The 19,829-nt window shown below is 41.4% G+C and overlaps 1 protein-coding gene across 1 annotated transcript in view; it reads right to left on the reverse strand.

Annotated features, from left to right (window-relative positions):
* Positions 1-434: 434 nt before the first annotated feature.
* RAB27B (RAB27B, member RAS oncogene family) overlaps positions 435-19,829 on the reverse strand; it is a 51,386-nt gene continuing 31,991 nt past the window's right edge. The window contains exons 2-6 of the mRNA XM_058170724.1: positions 17,312-17,483; positions 10,990-11,075; positions 10,103-10,206; positions 6,504-6,627; positions 435-5,590 (exon numbers count right to left, since the gene is read on the reverse strand). Of these exons, the coding sequence (XP_058026707.1) occupies positions 5,401-5,590; positions 6,504-6,627; positions 10,103-10,206; positions 10,990-11,075; positions 17,312-17,464 (657 nt within the window). The 5' untranslated portion in view covers positions 17,465-17,483 and the 3' untranslated portion in view covers positions 435-5,400. The remainder of the gene's footprint in view (positions 5,591-6,503; positions 6,628-10,102; positions 10,207-10,989; positions 11,076-17,311; positions 17,484-19,829) is intronic.

Consider the following 19,829-nt stretch of genomic DNA (forward strand, 5'->3'; position numbering starts at 1 on the left):
ACGTGTGCCAGAGGTGGCACACAGAACACACCCTATGGGCATGCGCACTGGCCAGCTGATGTTTGGGTTTCTGGTGCTCCAGCGTGGGTGCACGGGTTCCGGTTTGGGCACCTGCAGTGGTGGGATCTTCCTGGTTTAACAATCGGATTGGAGATCGTGCGCTTTGCGTGCGCAGTTCAATGAAAAATCACCTTCCACGTTAGTGCTAGGGAATTAAAACAGCAGAGGTGCGGCAATCTGTTCTGCCACACTAACCAGGTACAAAGATAAAAGTAGGTAAAGCATAGAGGCAGGCGGGCAGGCCTAGCTGATCGTCGGGAGCTACTGGTTCGTCCTTACTGGTAGAATCCCACCTCTGGGCACTTGGTGGCGAAAAGGTTCACCATCACCGCCTTAGATCATGTTTGCTCTTCAAGACAACAATCCACAACTGCTTTAAAAATGAATAGTTTTTAATCTCAAAAGAACAGTGCAGAAACGAAACTACCGAATTACATTCCTTAGCCATATTGTAAAAACCCAGACACCAATGGATACAGTCTGATTGTATGTATGTATATGTGTGCACTCACACACACACACACTCACACATATATAAATACATATTTATATATCATTGAAAAGCAACAGCATAGTAGTAGTAATACAACACGGTTAATGACTGGTGCTGCTAGGCTGGCAGTGCAGTCCATCCAGAGAGAGAGAATTCAGACACTTAGCCCAAAGAATGTAAATCTTTAATTTCTACAGAACTGTCTCAAAGACCAACAGAAAACATGCTCAGAGTTATCTAACTTAAGGGCACATTAAAAGCAAAACAAAGCCAGAGGGGGGGAAAAAAAGCAACTAATCAGTCAGGAGGCTCTTAGTGTTGAATCAAAATCTGAAAAGAACAATTTAAATAAATATATTTGTGAGGAATACATAAAAGTACCTTGAATTATAGAGTTATTATATACACTGAAAATCCCTCTGCAGGGTAGAGCAAAGGCAGTTAGAGAGGATTTAAGAGTCAAGAAGCTTTTTGATTTAAACGTTGGGGTGGAATCAAGTTTAGGAGAGCTTCAGGCAGGGCCTTTGGAAGTGTAAGATGATGATGTGTCCACGATTCTTAAGAAATATCTCCTAAAAGACTTTGTGCTAAATCAGAGGTCTCCAAGTTTGGCAACTTTACGACTTGTGGACTTTACAACTCCCATGCTGGCTGAGGAATTCTGGGGGTTGAAGTCCACAAGTCTTAAAATTGCCAAGGTTGGAGATCCCTGCGCTAAATGGTCTGAGTTGAGGAGGGCTGTAATAATATTTAACAACTGACAGCATAGACAGACTGCGCAACTTCGCCCCTTCGGAGAATATGATTGTAATGGTGCTTCTGTTTGGGATAACTTTTCTTGCCCCACCCCCAATTAATCCCCTTTGTAACAGCCATAACCACGTGATTCAGGTTATGTTTAATTTGACCTTTAGAAGAGCTGCTATCAAGCATTTATTTTAGAGGGGGGAAAACATGGGAGAGTTCTTTCCAAGCCTTGAGGATGTTGTCGGAGGAGAGCCATGTTAATCTATGGTAGCCAACCTCCTCCCAATTACTAACCTTGAGCTTCAAGAGCAGATCTAGAAAGTTGACCATGAGGGACACTATCCAATTCTGCCTCAGGTGGACTGGAGAAAGAAATCAACAAGGCTGAATATTTTCAGTAGTTACTTCATGGAATACCAGACTACACTTAACTGTATCGGGATAGGTAGATTTTAATAACAAAACAGCAGCTAAATGGTTTGAGCATGGTGTAAATCTTGGTAGGCAGCTTTTGTTAAAAGGCTGCTGGGCAAGTAGAGAAACATATTTCCAGTGACAGGAGAACTTTTATCCCATGGACAATAATTATTAGGGACATCATGTGCATTTCATCAGGCAATGACTTTCCCCCTCAGAGGCTTTAATGAAGCAAACAAAGATCCTTTCATAGAAATCAAGTTGGTGTGCAGTGTGAGCTGCTGTAATGTAATGCCAATGGTTGTCCATAAAAACAGGCAAAAATGGTTACATGGAACTAAGAGTTCTCTAGTTTCTCTCCTCAACAATTAGATACGGTTTATGAAAACCATTGTTGGCTTAGTGTGCTTTGATGGTCAGAGGCACAAGAGAAGCACTTGAGAATTTGGCTCATTACATCTGAATACTTTTGGACAATAGGGTACATATAAGCAGTGAACAGCCATGGGTCTATTAATCATACATACACAATTACACAGCCACTATTTTGATTCAAATACTCATGAAACCAAGTCAGAAGAGGGACTTTCATACCATATCTCAAAAGGGTCGAAAGGAAGACTGGAAAAAATAGCACAGTATATTGTCATTACAATTATTCTTCAATGAACTACAGGTGAATTTGAATCAAATACTCAATTATATGTAGGATTATTTTGGTGAGGCGCCAATTATGAACTACAATGGCAACATAACCTACATCAATATATTTGATATCTGTCACATATATCCTGATCTCCTTGATGAAATAGGGCCACGAAAGACAGATAATGAACGAATTGTTGATGTGATACAGAAATTATTTTGAGTTTATATGGAAAATGCAAGATGGATTCCAGAATGGCCATCTTGGCAAGTTTTCAGTTGCATCAAGCCAATTTCAAAGGCTATTAATGAGATGATGTAATGCTGATCTGGGAAGTCAAAGTGTTCTTGTAGATTTAACATTGTGCTCATAAATGTTCCTTATGCATGCAGGAGTTTAGGTGTGCGTAATGACAGCTACAAAACCAACAGCTATTTGGCCTTACTTAATGCCAGGGAATATTCTGTGTACTCAATATCAAAGCTTACCATGCATGCATAAAATATTCACTTGTGGGCATTACGCGGAGACAGAGGCACGGGCAGATCCTGTTGGAATACTAGTAGATAACCCAGCATATGATTGCAGCAAATGATGCCCAACAATAATTGTGCCTTAGGAGTAGCTTCGAGTTCTTAAGTTGCTACACCAAGATAGTAAAAAACAAAATATATGTATGATAGTGTTGAGAGATTGGAATACAACTGGAATATATGAGTCCTTCCAGATTGGATTTACACTGCCAGAAGATCCAAAATTGTTGAACTATATGTAAGAAAAGTTCTGAATGGCAACTTTCAATAAGTCAGCTGAGATTCCTCACTAGGTCAGCCATATACCCAAAGTTGTTTACTGCAATGGACAGCACCGAGTAGGTATTAACAGCTGGGAAACATTAAGGATATATTGTTATCTCTTCTTCCACTGGAAAGCTAAAAAGATCTTTGTTATAAAATGGCAGAATTGCAGGAAAAAGAGATAAAATATTCCTCACAGTGTAGAGCCATACAGAAAAAAAAAGATACATGTTAATGCATAAAGAATCTCTCGTTCTTTTTTTTAATGCATAAAGAATCTCTCGTTCTTTTTTTTTTTAGTTAAGTGCATTGTTTGTCAACTTTGCAACTTAAAAGACGGGTGGACTTCAGCTCCCAGAATTCCTCAGCCAGTATGTTTGTTGGGGAATTCTGGGTGCTGAAGTTCACACGTCTTAAAAGTTGCCAAGGTTGAGAAACACTGCTTAAATGTATCCCCACCCCCAGCCCTTGATTTCAAGCAAAGCATCCTGAACCCAAGCAAATATGCTCCAGATTTTATAGACAAAAACATTAGTATTTCCCAACAGAAGTGCTGAGCAATTAACGCCAGCAAAAAGTGAAGATACCTTTGGGATTTTGTAATTTCCCATTTCTGAAAATGAGTTGTACGGTTACAAAAAGCAGTAAACATTTAAAAGTGTACTGAAGATATCGCAGTATTGGAATGAAAATGAAAATTAAGGTATTGGCATGAATATATTCCTCTACCTTCTTTCTCTTTCTGGGAAACGCGCTCACATTTTGCAAACAGAAATATATATTTTTAATTACCGAGAGACTGATGAAGAGCATTGTGATAAATACTAGAAACAACTCTTTCGCTTTGGGTTGATAACACAAAGAACCTGGTGAAATGAACTCTTTCACTTAGAAAATGGTGGCAGGGAATTGCAGACGATTTTGGAATGGCTGAATTGCAAAAGCAGACCTTTTAAACCAGAATGGCATCGCAGAGAAATGGTGCATAGTAGAAAGACAATATCTGTTTTTGTTTTAAAGAGCTGCATTTGGCTCATCATCATCATCATACCACTATCATCCTATCACGCTTGGCTTTAAAGCGGGGGTCTCCAACCTTGGCAACTTGAGGACTTGTGGACTTCAACTCCCAGAATTCTGGGAGTTGGAGTCCACAAGTCTTCAAGTTGCCAAGGTTGGAGACCCCTGCTCTAAAGTGCACATATCCTTCACTTAACAGTACTTCTACTGTAACAAAATTATTACTGGAACTTCCTCATCTTTGTTCCTGTTCCTGCCTTTCTCATTTTAAGTGGTGGAAGTAACAGAAAGGCATTATGTATTTAAGCAAGACTTTGCTTTGGACAGCTAATATTCCAGATCAACGTTGAACATAGCTTCAAGTTTGGGAAGTGCTCTGCTGGTAAAGTAAAAGCAAAAATAATCCTCTGTGTATATATATAAAGTATGTGTTAATTAGAGCATTAGAACTAATTAGAAATGTTAACTGTATCCACATAGAACTTAATAAATACATACTACCTCTTAATGAAAGGGGATTCCATTGGAATATCACTCTCAGAGTCACCAATGAAATACTTGGCCAAGTATTTCAAGGCACATAGTACTTTTCAGCTTCGAGCAAACCTCGTGGTTTATATCTTTTCCAACGCTGTACTATATTGTATGGACATCTTTCTACAGTCCACCTCTATCTCCCATGCCACCTAATGACTACATTGCAATTTTAACCAGGTCTTATGAGAATAGCCAACTGAATAAAACAACAGTTAACTTTTTGGTATTCAAAACCATTAAGATGTTTACAATGAGCCATGCAATATATTCTTTGGGGTGTTTTTTCATCACCTATTTAGCAAACATAGAATGTATGTCATAATAGAAGCCAAAGAGATGAGAAATGATGGCTCGGGCCAACAAAGACAACCTCTTTGTTTTATTGTAAAGGTGTCTCCTAACATTTCAATGATGGTCTCCCCAAGGCAGATATTTTTTCTGTATTTACTCGCCTATTGTATGAAGAAGAAAAGAGCCTCTGGATTTTCTATGAAGATGGTTTACACCTGTTTGAATGCAGAAGCATGATTTCTCAGCATTGGAAAAAAAAAATCAGGCTTGCTTAAGACAACAACAGCAGTCTCATTTGGTCCATGGAGTTCCAGATTGAATTTAGCATTTGGTCATTCTGTTACTTTCCGATTTTCTCATTCCTTTTCTTTTCTTCAACCTGAATGGCCAAGTCAACAAGCACATTTCTTCTCATCAGCTTTGGATGACACCAGTTTTCCTGAACTCCCACCGTTGGCTGTGTCAGAGAGCTGAGACTTGTCAACACACTGTTCCATTCGTTTCATTATTAAGTCCAAGAGCGTCTCCACGGCTTTGTCCACATTTTGGCCATTCGCTGCACTTGTTTCGAAGTAGGGGATGCTACGGCAGGAAAACATCAGAAGTATGGTAAGATATTTCAAGAGAGAACAGTTATAACAATAACCTACAGGTTTGCCTTCAAAGGGGACCTTGCATTTACCATATTTTTCGGAGTATAAGATGCACCAGAGTATAAGATGCACCTTAGTTTTTGGGGAGGAAAATAAGAAAAAAGCTGATTGGCAGGTGGCCACCCGGAATACTCCCAATCAGCTGTTCCCAGAGGTGAATTTTAGCAACAGGTTCCTTGGGTGTGAGCTCTGTGCCTTGCTTTTTTTTTTTTTTTTTTGCTTTTTTTTCTGCCTCTGAAACTTCTGAAACTCTGTTTCAGAAAAAACTTTTTTTCCTGCCTCTGAAAGCCTCTGAAATAGCTTCAGACAAAAAAGCCTCTGAAGCTCTGTTTGGAGGTTTTTTCCTGAAGCTCTGTTGGGGGCTTCTTTTTTAAAGCTTTGTTTCTGATGCTTTTTTCAGCCTCTGAAACCTCCCTTTGAGAAGCTGGGTAGGGCTACATTCGGAGTATAAAACGCACCCAGATTTTCACCCTCTTTTTTGGGAGGAAAAAAGGTGCGTCTTATAGTCTGAAAAATACGGTAGTCCTCAAAAGCGAAATGAATATCGAGTCACTTTCTAAAAAAGCCCTCAAAGTCTGCTGAACACATTCCTGTTCCTCCTCTCACAAAAAGAAATTCTTGTTCGCATCAGTACTTATCCATACGGGGATTACTTTAAGAATCATTGATGTCAACAGGAAAATAAAATAAAATAAAACATTACACTTGGGTTTTCTTCTGCTGAAGCCAACTGTCTTGGTTGGCCATTTCATTGTGTCCTTATCCCACCTTTGGCATCACTCAGATGGCTACATCAACGCCTCCCGGGTTAGTTGAGGGGACACCATGTTTGTTTGCCTTACCCATATTTGTCTGCAAGTTCTTTTGCTTGTCTTTCATTGACCTCCCTCTGGTCTGATAGGTCAGCTTTATTTCCAATTAAGACTATGTCGGGGTTTTCGCAATAAGCGTTTGCTTGCAACTGACCTAAAGAAAGAAAATGTAGAAATTTGGGGAGGGGTGTAAAAATGTTCCCTGGAAACAGGAGCAGAAATCATTCCTCAGCCTTTCCTACCTGGTATCTTCCAGTTGAGGTGCTCAGCCTGGCTGGGAAAGGCTGAGAGATGAAATATGTGCAAATTCACTATCTATTTTTACATTTATAAAAATGTTATAATAGAAATAGGATGGTTAGTGTCTTATTGCCCAGAATACATTGGGCCATCCAATCAATCAAATTAACATTGAGATAATAAATCTGTAAATGATAATGAGAACTGTTTTTCCTTCTCTGCATCACAGTTGCAACAGGAATAAAGCAGGTAGACCTTGATTAACAACTGGTGTTGCTTACCGACCATTTGAAGCAAGAGTGAAATGTAAAATTTGTTACTACTGGTTCTGTGGCTTGGTGGTGGGGGGGTAATGTGACTGGGTAGGCCAAAGAGGTTGTAAAAAAATGCTTTTAAAAGCCTCTGATGAGCCTTTTAAAAGCATTTTTTAACCTCTTCCCTGAAGAGGTTGTAGAAAAAAATGCTTTTAAAGGGTTCTGATGATCCCAGCTGAGTTGCCTGATCACCAGAACCTTTTAAAAGCATTTTTACAACCTCTTCGGCCTAATAGGTTGTAGAAAAAATGCTTTTAAAAGGTTCTCACGATTCCAGCTGAGCCAGGCGATCATCAGAGGCTTTTTTTTTACTTTTAAAAGCATTTTTTCAGCCGAAGAAAAAATGCTTTTAAAAGTAAACAAAAAAACCCCTCTGATGATCGCACGGCTCAGCTGGGCATGGGGGGGGGGGCAGGGAATTTTGCTACTGGTTCTCTGAACCACCCACCGCCATCGCTACCGAATCAGGAGATCTGGTCCAAACAGGGAGCATTTCACCCCTGGTTTGAAGCAATGAGGGACCTCCCCATAGCCATTTATGACCTGGTTCTGGAGTTCCATTGGCTGTGCCCCTCCTCCAGTCACATGATCACATTTGGGGCATTTGGCAAGTAGCTTGAATTTACAGACGTTTGCAACATCCTGCAAGTCATATGGCCACAATTTTGGGTGGGTTTTGCTCGTTTCTGGCATTTACTTCCAGTTTCCAACAAAAAACAATTGCTCATTGAGTTAAAAAAAAGTTTGCTTTAATGACCATGGCCTTCACTCAATGACCATCACTTTTGCTTAACAACCACCACAAAAAAAGGTTGCAAAATTGGGTGCAGTCACATAGTGACTCCATAATGACCACAACTTATGACTGTAATTTTGGGTTCAATTACAGTTGTTAAGTCCAAGACTGCCTGTTATTCACATACAGCTAATATATTTCAAGCAATTCACATGCATTCTTTTAAGTAATATTTAAAGTAGTCTGGGCAGGGTTCAGCGTTTTGCAGGAACATGACATGGTGGTGATGCTAGAGGCTTCAAGGAGGGACCAGTGCCAGAGTGGAAAAACAACTTTGTCAGGTCAAAGTGAGAGTCCAGCTGTTTCCTAAAGTTTCCATAAAAGGTATTTTGCAGCTAGCAGCCAAGGCAAAGAATATCCAGGAACCTCTAGACCAGGGGTCTCCAACTTTGGCAACTTTAAGACTTGTGGACTTCAACTCCCAGAGTCCCTCAGCCAGCAAAGCTGGATGATGAACACTGGGAGCTGAAGTCCACAAGTCTTAAAGTTGCCAAAGTTGGAGACCAGGGGTGAAATGCTCCTGATTTGGACCGGATCGCCCAATCCAGTAGCAATGGTGGCGGGTGGTTCGGAGAACCGGTAGCAAAAATCCCTGCCCCCCCCCCCACCATGCCCAGCTGAGCTGCATGATCATCAGAGGGTTTTTTTAACTTTTAAAAGCATTTTTCTTCAGCCAAAAATGCTTTTAAAAGTAAAAAAAAAAGCCTCTGATGATTGTGTGGCTCAGCTGGGATAATCAGAGCCTTTTAAAAGCATTTTTTTACAACCTCTTCGGCTGAAGAGGTTGTAGGAAAAAAATGCTTTTAAAAGGCTCCTCTGGTGATCCCAGCTGAGTTGCCTGACAATCAGAGGCTGTCGTGTCCCACTCCTCCGCTGACGGCCGGGTCAGGGAAATCCGAATCAGGTGTGCCTCTGCAGCTCTGCCAAAGTCCTAGCAAAGTCCTCAGGGCAGGCAGGAGACCAGAAAGTGATTTCAGCAAGATATGTTTAGACTTTGCCTGACTCAGAGAATGCCAGAAAGCAGATCCTTTATATAGGCCATGGGGTGTGGCTCCATGACTCAGCACTTATCCAGGCCTGCCCCTCCCTTCCTTTTTTTTTTTTTGTTTACATTTATACCCCGCCCTTCTCCGAAGACTCAGGGCGGCTTACAATGTATAGGGCAATAGTCTCATTCTATTTGTATATATTTACAAAGTCAACTTATTGCCCCCCCAACAATCTGGGTCATTTTACCTACCTTATAAAGGATGGAAGGCTGAGTCAACCTTGGGCCGGGCTCGAACCTGCAGTAATTGCAGGCTTTGTGTTCTTAATAACAGGCCTTACCAGGCAGAGCTAAACCGGCCCTTCTGTTGCCTCCGCCTATCAAGTTTTCTGACGCGAGGGTCACTCCAGTCGGCAGCTGTTGGTAATAAACCTTCCTCAGGCTCACATGCTGTGGAGGAGGGGGAGGGGTCTAGTTGCTCCGTTTGCCTGGGCATGGAGCCAGAGCTGGGGGCTGGAGGTATTTCTTCCTCATCAGCCTGTCTGGGCATGGAGCCAGGGCTGGGGCCGGGAGGCATACTAGAACATTCCTCCGTGTCGGAAGCAGATAAGAAGACCCCGGCTGAGGTGAGATTGAACGAGACACAACAGAGGCTTTTAAAAGCATTTTTTACAACCTCTTCAGTCAAAGAGGTTGTAAAAAAAAAAATGCTTTTAAAAAGTAAAAAAAAAAGTTGGTCACGCCCACCCAATCACATTAACACCCCTCACCCCCAAGTTATACCCACAGAACCAGTAGTAATTAATTTTACATTTCACCCTTGCTGGCTGGACTAGAAGCCAGCTTCAGAGAGAAGCGTGCATCACTTCTAATAGCAATAGCAACCTTAGACTTATAGACCGCTTCCCAGTACTTTGCAGCCCTCTCTAAGCGGTTTTTACACAGTCAGCCTATTGCCCCCAACAGTCTGGGCCCTCATTTTACCCACCTCGGAAGGATGGAAGGCTGAGTCAACCCTGAGCCTGGTGAGATTCGAACTGCCAATTTTCAGGCAGCCGGCAGTCAGCAGAAGTAGCCTGCAGTACTGCACTCTCACCACTGCGCCACGGTGGCTCTTTTCTAAGGTACCTGCATGCCTTTTGTTGCAGAGTGTTTAATCGTATCAGGAATAGCTTACATAAGGCCACTCTCTATGGGGACTGCTGTCGCATTTAAAGATGATAGGTTCAATGCCGCTGAAGCTAAAAGAGCTCAAGGCTAAGAGAGAGAGGCAGCTGCTTTTTCCACTTACTCATCCAGTTTCTGACATTTAAGAAGCTCTGTTGACTGGTGAGATCAAACATTAGCAAGAAGCCCATGGCATCTCTGAAAAATGCTGTGGTGAGACTTCTGAATCTGTCAGGAGGAAAGGAGTGAAAAAGATCAATATACAACATGAGCTATCAAGGAAAAGAAAGCAAGCAAGGAGTATTAGGTAAACATTTCATGGCTGAACTTTTTTTTTAAAAAAAAAAAGTGCTGCAAGCAAACAGAAAAATGACAAGGCAAAGCTTTCATATTCGCTTTACACGGGTAGTCAACCCTTATCCAGAATGACTGCTCAAGCACAAATCTTCCTTCAGGTTGTAAGGCAGCCCCAGGGATCATTTTTATTTTCTCTTATCATCTGTTCTGTTCCAATGGGGATTTGTGTTATAAATTTCTCTCTCCCTATCAAAAAGATGGGCAGGAAACCGCCACAGGAGATTTTAGTCAGCTACCCATCCAGGGACATGGAATTTCTGAGTGTATGACTCACACGCCTTCAAACAGAGAACTTGTGTGTGTGTGTTTATACACATATGTGTATGCATGTGTGTGTGTGTGTGTGTGTGTGTGTGTGTGTGTAAACTGCAGACACTACCCACTGTCCTGCGACCTTTAGCAATTGTACCCCTGAAATCCCACGTTCCAAAATGCTTCAAATCACTTTTTATTCAACATTCCAAATAATTCAAGATAAGAACTAGGTCTTAAGCTTCCTTGTAAACAGTAATACGATGTCAAACTGATAATAAAAAAAAATATTCTGTCTTGAAAACCTGCCCGAGTTCAAATGACAGAATCTAACAGAAAAAATGTTGTTCATTTCCCCTTCCAATTATTTCTGCATTGGACTTTTAAATTCTTGCATATTACCTCTCTTGCCCAGCTGTGTCCCATAGCTGCAGATGGACCTTAAAGGCTTTTCCAGAAGAACCACTTGACCCCTGGCTGTTGTACACCTGAAACATACGAAATAAAGCTTCACTGTTTATGTTAATACTGTTTATTTTAACAATTGTTTCTTTAAAAGTTAATTAAAAGTGAAGTCATAATTTGCAAGCTGAAAATGCAGGATAGGAAAAGATGCTAAACATCGTACGATCCTTTGATGGATTTTATTCCACAGTTGATTTTGGCAGCCAGCCCTGCGTTTACTGAAGGAGTTGCACACAGAAAGAATTACAATATTGATATTCGAAGTACCGGTCTCAAGATCAGGGATGTCCAACCATGGCAACTTTAAGACCTGTGGACCTCCACTCCTAGAATCCCCCAGCCAGCATGAGAAACGCGATGTTGTAGGCTAGCTTGATAAATCAAAAAAAGTTCCCAAGAGAAAACAATGACAAGCTACTTCTGCTGTGTTGCCTAGAACAGGGGTCTCCAACCTTGGCAACTTTGAGACTTGTGGACTTCAACTCCCAGAATCCCTCAGCCAGCAAAGCAAAGCAAAGCTGGCTGAGGAATTCTGGGAGTTGAAGTTCACAAGTCTTAAAGTTGCCAAGGTTGGAGATCCCTGGCCTAGAAAATTGCAAAAAAACCAACAACACCTGTCTCTGAAGCCACCAGAAGATGAAATCAATTTGTACACCTTAAACTTTATGTTTACAACATTAAATTGGAAGTGGTGACCCTTTACTCATCTATATGGGCCATGATGGCGCAGTGGTTAGGGTTAGGGCCAGTACTGCAGCCTACTTCTTCTGCCTGTCGGCTGCCTGCAATTTGGCAGTTCAAATCTCACCAGGCTCAAAGTTGACTCAGCCTTCCGTTCTTCCGAGGTCAGTAAAATGAGGACCCAGATTGTTGGGGGCAATAGGCTAACTCTGTAAACCGCTTAGAGAGAGCTGTAAAGCAGCGGTCACCAACTGGTGGTCCGTGGACCACTGGTGGTCCACGAGAAAATTTTGGTGGTCCGCAGAAAAATTATTTGCATTTTTTATATTGCACTAAATCAGAAGTCATCAAACTACAGCCCCTAGGACAGATATGTGCAATGAATGTTTATGTTGCTTCAGAGAGTCTCCCCCTTCAGAGTCTTTTTCTACGGGTCGGAGGAAGGGAGAAATTCTGACTTGAGGTCTGCTTCAGCCTCCTGGTGTGGGGCTTTGAGCGAAGGCTGGAGGGAAGCACCACTGGTGGCGAAGAGCCAAAGGGCCTGGTTCCAGTGGGACTGCATCATGGCCTGGAACTGGCTGACCATCTCAGCCCGCTGAGCCAAGAGGCACCATACCTGGTCTTGCACTCCCGCAGGTCTTCCCTCTTTTTGGAAAGCCTATGCTCCTAGTCCTCAGTAAGGTGCTTCTGCTGAGCCTCCTCCTCGTTCAGATCCAATTTGAACTGAGCTGTTTTGCAAACTCTTTCTCATGGTGGCTGCTTAGCTCCAACAACTGCTTCCTGCTGGGGCCCTAAGGAGCCCGAGCGGGCAGGTGAAGAGTGGCTGGGAGGGGCGAGAAGAAGCTGGCGAGGCACCCCTTGACATGAATGACATTCAGTTGGCCACGCCCACCCAGTCACATGACCACCTAACCACGTCCACCCAGCCAGTCATTAGGCAGATCATATTAGTGGTCCGCGGGATTAAAATTATGAATTTAGTGGTCCCTGAGGTCCAAAAGGTTGGGGACTCCTGCTGTAAAGCACTGTGAAGTGCTATTGTTATCGCTATATAACTTTTTGGAGGCATTTCAACATTTATTCTCTTTCAACTTGCCTTACAGATTTATTGAGTGGGACAATAACATGGAAATCCCTTGGAGGCTGAAAGATGGATGTATAAGCAGCAAATTGATATTCAGCAGACCGGAATTCTTAACACTGGATTTTATTTATTTGTATCCCATCTTTATTAATTTTTACAAATGAGTCTGAAGACTGCTTCGGAGTCTCCAAAAAATTAGTCACTATCACACAGCCCAAGCTGCAAAGTGTCTGGACTCTGGACTACCCAAATTAAGACTGAAACAATAAACTAATTTCTTTGTTTATATGCTTTTCCTAGGTAACATCTTTCTAAACAGCACAGCTGCTGCATATTGACTCTCCTGTACATACACGGAAGATGTAGCATGTTTCTTTGGTACAGAAAACATACTGAACTAACGAGGTGACTCAGCCATCCCTGATAACCCAGGAAGAAACATCATATATCTTTGGTCTACGGAAATAAGCAGTATGTTCCACTTGAGATTCTCCATGAAACTGAAGACTGGAGAAGCAGATGGTCCTGCGCAAGTGAAGGCGGGAGGTGTGTTCATGGCCAAAGAGCTTAGCACAGGAGTGGGTAAAAAGAAACTTGGGGGGAAAAAAATGGCCTTCAATATTTCACCTAGAGCACGAGTGTCAAACTTGCCCCGTCACGTTGCTGTCACGTGACGTTTCGTGATGCTTTTTCCCCCTTCATGGAACTGGGGTGGGCTTGCGCGTGATGCATCCGGCCTGTGGGCTGCCCATTTGACACCCCTAAAAGGATATGGCTTTCAGAAGTACACATCTCCCCTTTCATGCCAATTAAATGACCAGAGGTTTTAAAATGTGCAGAGATTAAATGGCGCCCCAAAAATAGCATTGAAAGGTATCATTAAAAATTATGTTGGCCACTGAAGCATTTGTGGCAGGGGTGAAATTCACTTATCTTCCCTACCAGTTTACAAATGTGCTCATGTGCAGCGGTGCCCGTGCATGTGCAAAGCCTTCTGCGCATGCGCAGAGGCTTTAAATTGTCAGAAAAAAGCGATGTCATGATGTCCGCGCAGGTGGGCGGAGCCTCTTGTAGCCGCCGCTACCGGTTCACCCGAACCGGATAGAACCGGCTGAATTTCACCCCTGATTTGTGGTTGGGCAAAATATACATCGCTCACATTTACCTTAAAAGCAGTATATTTTGGCCTACAACTGTTATAGCCTGGCAAACTCTTAGTCATTAATACAGCATCCACTTTTATTGAGAGATACTGCTGTTTTAATGGTTTAGCACCACCAAAGATTTGTAAGAAAATAATGTGGTTAGTGTTTGTGTGTGTGTGTGTGTGTGTGTGTGTGTGTGTGTGGTGTGTGAAATACTTGTGTAGAAAGGTTACTTAGCCAGCTGTAGCAAACTTCGACTAATTTGGTTTCTGCAACCCAACAAGACAGACACAGACTTCAGATAATGAGAATTGCAGAAAAAACAATGGCTACCAACCTGTCTTCCATTGAGGACCTGTATACTGCGCAAGTCAAAAAGAGGGGTGTGAAAATATTTACAGATCCCTCACATCCTGGACATAAACTGTTTCAACTCCTAACCTCAAAACGACGCTATAGAGCACTGCACACCAGAACAACTAGACACAAGAACAGTTTTTTCCCGAACGCCATCACTCTGCTAAACAAATAATTCCCTCAACACTGTCAAACTATTTACTAAATCTGCACTACTATTAATCTTCTCATCGTTCCCATCACCCATCTCCTTCCACTTATGACTGTAACTTTGTTGCTTGTATCCTTACGATTTATACTGTAATTGATTATTTCTTGATTGCTTATTTGTAGCCTATGACTAAGTGTTGTATCGTTAAGTGTTAAATTTGTACCCTTTGACTATCATTAAATATTGTAAGCATTGTACCTTGATGAAGGTATCTTTTCTTTTATGTACACTGAGAGCATATGCACCAAGACAAATTCCTTGTGTGTCCAATCACACTTGGCCAATAAAGAATTCTATTCTATTCTATTCTATTCTATTCTATTCTATTCTATTCTATTCTATTCTATTCTATTTTAATTTAGGAAGCTTTGCAGTACACATCCCTTCACACCTGTGCTTAGAAGAAATTTCTTAGCAAGTCCCTTTTAGATATATGTGTGTGAGAGAAAAAGTTTGTCCTGATTACATACCATAATCATAATTATTATTATTGTATAAATGTAAAAAAAAAACCAAATATGATAATATCTGTATTTGGAAAATGCAGTTTAGAAAGAAAGCTTCGTTCTCTCTACGGACAGCTTCTTTTGGTAGCCCAAGCTCTCAAAATCACTCTTGCTATTGCAAAGTTTAATTTGTAACCTGTTAGAATCTATGCACTGGTGACAGGAGAATAAGCTTAACAGGGGTGTGTGTGTGTGTGTGTGTGTGTTTCTTATTTGAGTCTGAATCCTGTAATAATATTAAGCAAGCAAGTAGGCAAAATTGCATTTGGGATCCTTTTTTTAAAATTTCCCTTTGAAAGTGATAAATCATTTTTTGTGTGTCAAAACAACACTTATATTGCAGTCTCACAGCACCTTGTCAGTGGATCTTCTCTAAGAGAAAACCAGTCTAAGGTTGCTTCCTTTGTGCACTTATGCTTTGAGTTAAATGAGTTAAAATACAACACAAACACAACACATGGAGGTTTCCAGGAATAGCAGTTTCTCCTGTGTGCGTCTATGAAAAATCTAAATCCCAGCATGGGAGACCATATGCTGTGACATGAGCTAGACTGAATAAATCAAGAAGGGAAAGATCATTTCGATACACACACCCGCGGGCGTGCGCATGCAAACACATATACACCCTCACAATCTTTTAACTATAAAAGGTATAAGTTCCCCTCGCACCTATGTGCTAGTCGTTCCTGACTCTAGGGGGCGGTGCTCATCTCATCTCTGTTTCAAAGTCAGCGCTGTCCAAAGACCTCTCTGTGGTCATGTGGCCGGCATGACTAAATGCCAAAGGCGCACAGGGCGCTGTTACCTTCCCACCAGAGGTGGTCCCTATTTTTCTACTTGCATTTTTTACGTGCTTTCAAACTGCTAGGTTGGCAACCGCTGGGACAAGTAACGGGAGCTCACCCCGTTACGCGGCGCTAGGGATTCGAACCGCTGTACTGCCGACCTTTTGATCGACAAGCTCAGCATCTTAGCCACTGAGCCCCCGCGTCCCTTTTCAATAAGTATAACACCCCCACAAAAAAAAAATATATATCCTCACTCTTCTCATCTAGTTATTACGAATGTTTGTATACCAATCTAGAGATTCTGGAAATCCTACAAATATTTTTCAGCTTTGATCTGCAAAACGTCCTTAAGAATTAAGCAAACTGCAAGTAACACAAAGAATGATTTAAACAGCAAGTAACACAAAGAAGCCCGTGCCATATGACAGTGTGAGCCCCTGTGGTTTTAAAATCCCTGCTGCCGAAAGGAAGGTAAGCTCAGAATAAGTTACTGAGCAAATCAGAAATGTAAATAATAATACCGTTGGAAACATTGATATCTATGGTAATATGGCAAATCTGAAAAAAAGAAAAAGCACCTTAAGGCTATATATGAGGTTTCTAGATTACCTTCACAGACTGCAATGTAAACAGCCTTGAAAGCACAGAAATCAAAATTTAATGAGAAAGGCTGATTTATAGGTAGTCTTCAATTTATGTTCAAAAGGATATTTTGGGTGAAATGTAAGTTCTTTATATTTTCCCCAAAAATATAGTTTCGAAGTTCTGACATTGCCCTCCTTCATGGTCATATGAAGGACTAGAAAACCTCCAAGGTTCTCCTCTCCTCTCCTCTCCTCTCCTCTCCTCTCCTCTCCTCTCCTCTCCTCTCCTCTCCTCTCCTCTCCTCTCCTCTCCTCCCCTCCCCTCCCCTCCTCTCCTCTCCTCTCCTCTCCTCTCCTCTCCTCTCCTCTCCTCTTTCTCTTCTAGGATACTCAGCAAACAATTTGCAATTATGGCCATATGAAGTGCCCCGCAGTCACATGATCATGATTTACAATGCTTTTGCCAGAAATTGGTGTTTACTTCTGATTTCTGGCCAAAACTCTTCCACAGTGAACAACGGGTTTACTTAAGGATCACTGGGTTCGCTTAATGACTGCTGTAAAAAAAAAAAAAAGGTCATCAAAACAGCTCCGGTCAAATGGAAATCTGTTAACTGTCACAACCTAATTGTCAGGCTCAGCTAGAGTTGTAAGTTGTGAATGACCTATACACTGGAAAGAGATGAAACAATATACAAATGCCATTTTGGACTAAGTGAAAAGACTGGTTGGGTGTCATACAATCCAGGGGAAGGCTATAAAATGCAGGGCAAAACCCACACAAGGAAACAGATATTGTCCCGCTGAGATGTTGAAAATATTTCTTTTGAGAGACTGAAATCTTCAGAAAGACCTCTCCCTCCCTCCCTCCCTCCCTCATACACACGCAAACAAAAAACTCACCACACGCTTTTCTCGAAAGTCGATGCCTACTGTGGTGATGAACTTTGGGTTGAACTTGTTGTCTGTGTATCTATACAGCAAAGTGGTCTTTCCAACCCCAGAATCTCCGAGGGCCAGGAGTTTGATCAAATAGTCATAGTCCCCATCAGTCATAGTGCTGACCTGGATGAACCTGCAAATCAGGAGAAAAGGAAGATTAGCAGGAAGGAATAAAAGAGAGACAGAATTTAGCATTAAGGATCGGTAGGAATGCAGTATCAGCTCCCTTGAATCCAGCCGCTTTACCAGCTCACTGCTCCACTTTTGACCAAATATCGGTCCTCAGCATAGATGGAGGCTCTACCTCCTACATAATCTCTTCTGGCAGCAGGGCTTTTTTTTTTTTTATGGGCCCCTGAATTGTTATTTATTCACAAAGGGACATCTGTTTTTATTGCCGCTGTGGATTTCTTACTCTTGTTCAGCTTGTGATTTTAGTTTGGTTTTATTGTTGTGCTGGATATTCTGCCATAGAAAAATTAGGCTTCAGACAGAAGGAAAATCATAGAAACGTATTAGTACTAAATTTTCATTACAGTTTAGGCGAGATACACTGTTAAAAATTTACATTTTCCTTTTTCTTCAGGAGCTGAAAATGGCCTACCTGGAGTACTTCTTTCATTTCATCCATACCAGAATTGCGTGGGATAGTTTGAGCTGAGAGTGTATGTGATTGATTGATTGATTGATTGATTGATTGATTGACTGACTGACTGACTGACTGATTTGTTAGATTGATTGATTAGATATGTTTGTTGTTTTCATTGCAGGAGCTCAAGGCAAGGTATGCAGAAACTTCATTTCATTTTATTCTCACAACAACCGCCCTGTGTGATAGGTTTGAGTAGATTAACAGACCAGTCCAAATCATCTAGTGGGATTCTATGGATGACTCCATAACCATAACCTCCATAACCACTATACCACACTGGCTTTAGTGTCTGTTGCAGATGAATCCAAGTTTCACAAGGTATTCGGTGAAGAAAGCTATTTCCCCAGTTCCAAATCAGGTAAAGTAGAACTTACTTTTTTGTATTTGGCAATTTTCTTCCAAAAAATAATAATAAAAAAAGAAATATCAAACTAATCCATACCCACTTCCAGTTCTTAAAGTCAATTACGAACTAATACAAGTAGTCCTCAGCCATCACTTAGTGACTGTTCAAAGTTATGATGGACCCTGAAAATGGGATTTACAACCTGCTTTTGAAGTTCTGCTATCTGCCCCACCTGCAGTTACATAAGTCTGTAAAATGTCAAAGGCTTCTGATAGTTCTAGATCAGACATGAGCAAGAGAGTATCGTGTAAATTTTCCCAGGGAGAAAACCGGTGTGTATAAAGCTAGTTTTAATCTAGATTCAAATGAGTTTTCCTTCTTCTCTGATGAAGCAACGACTACCATTTTAGTATAACTTCCATCTGGATCCAATTCTTGTTTTCATTTTTTGTCTCAACGTTTGCTCACCAAAACTATCCTACTTACACACAGTCTTGGGGAAATAACTGAGCTACTCACCGCATGTAGATTTTAGGAGAAAGTCTCACTGCCTTACTACTGAACAAAAGAAAATTTTCTCCAAGGAATCACCCCTTTAAGATCATGCCCTCCCCTTGTTCGGTACAACACATCAGGAAGAAACATGCTAACAATTCTACTTCTGGTGGTTTAAACTACGAAGCAAGAATCTAATGTCAGGGTTCCAAGTAACACCCCCAACGAAAGAAAACTTCAAGGCTTAAGTTTCCTCAAAGTTCCATTTTATTAGAGATGTTGTATTGGCATATCTGGGAAAACCCGAATCTGAAAGCTTCCAGGTTTTTCCCACCCAAAGGAAAGTTCAAGTCTCTGCCCAACACTCAGATGTCCATAACATGGTCCAATCAAAGCAGTGTCCCAACTGGAGATGCTTCCCAGTTCCAGCCGTCAAGATGTCCTTGATTTTTTGAGAAAGGAATGTTGTTATGACTATATATCACCTTGGCTCCATACAGACCTCCCTCCTAGTTTCCCACAGTAGTAAATGTGACAGGCCTGAAGATCCAACAAAAAAAAATGGCCTTCCAGGCCTGATATCTGTTCAACCAAAGTTCCAGGTTTAAAAATACGGTAGGGTAACCATCTTTAAATATCTAGAGGGTTGTCAGGTAGAAGAGGGAATGGACTTACTCTCTCTCACCCTTAGAGGGCATGGTTAGACTCAGTGGGTTAAAACTACAAGGAAGGAAATTCAATTTAGACATCAGGAGGGGGAACTTGCAGTGGAAACTTCTCCTTCAAAAGAAATCTTCAATCAGTGGTTGGATGGTTATCTATCAGATGCTCTATTCTAGCAGATCCTGCTGTTCAGCTAGTTGACCTCCAACATGTATTCCAACTTTATTTATTTTTTATTTATTTTGTCAAACACAATAGTATATATAAGTATAAGCATGAAATAACCATACGAATTGGATATAATCAAAGGGAACATTAGGAGA

The sequence above is a fragment of the Ahaetulla prasina genome, chromosome 2 (assembly GCF_028640845.1).
Source record: "Ahaetulla prasina isolate Xishuangbanna chromosome 2, ASM2864084v1, whole genome shotgun sequence".
NCBI lineage: Eukaryota > Metazoa > Chordata > Lepidosauria > Squamata > Colubridae > Ahaetulla > Ahaetulla prasina.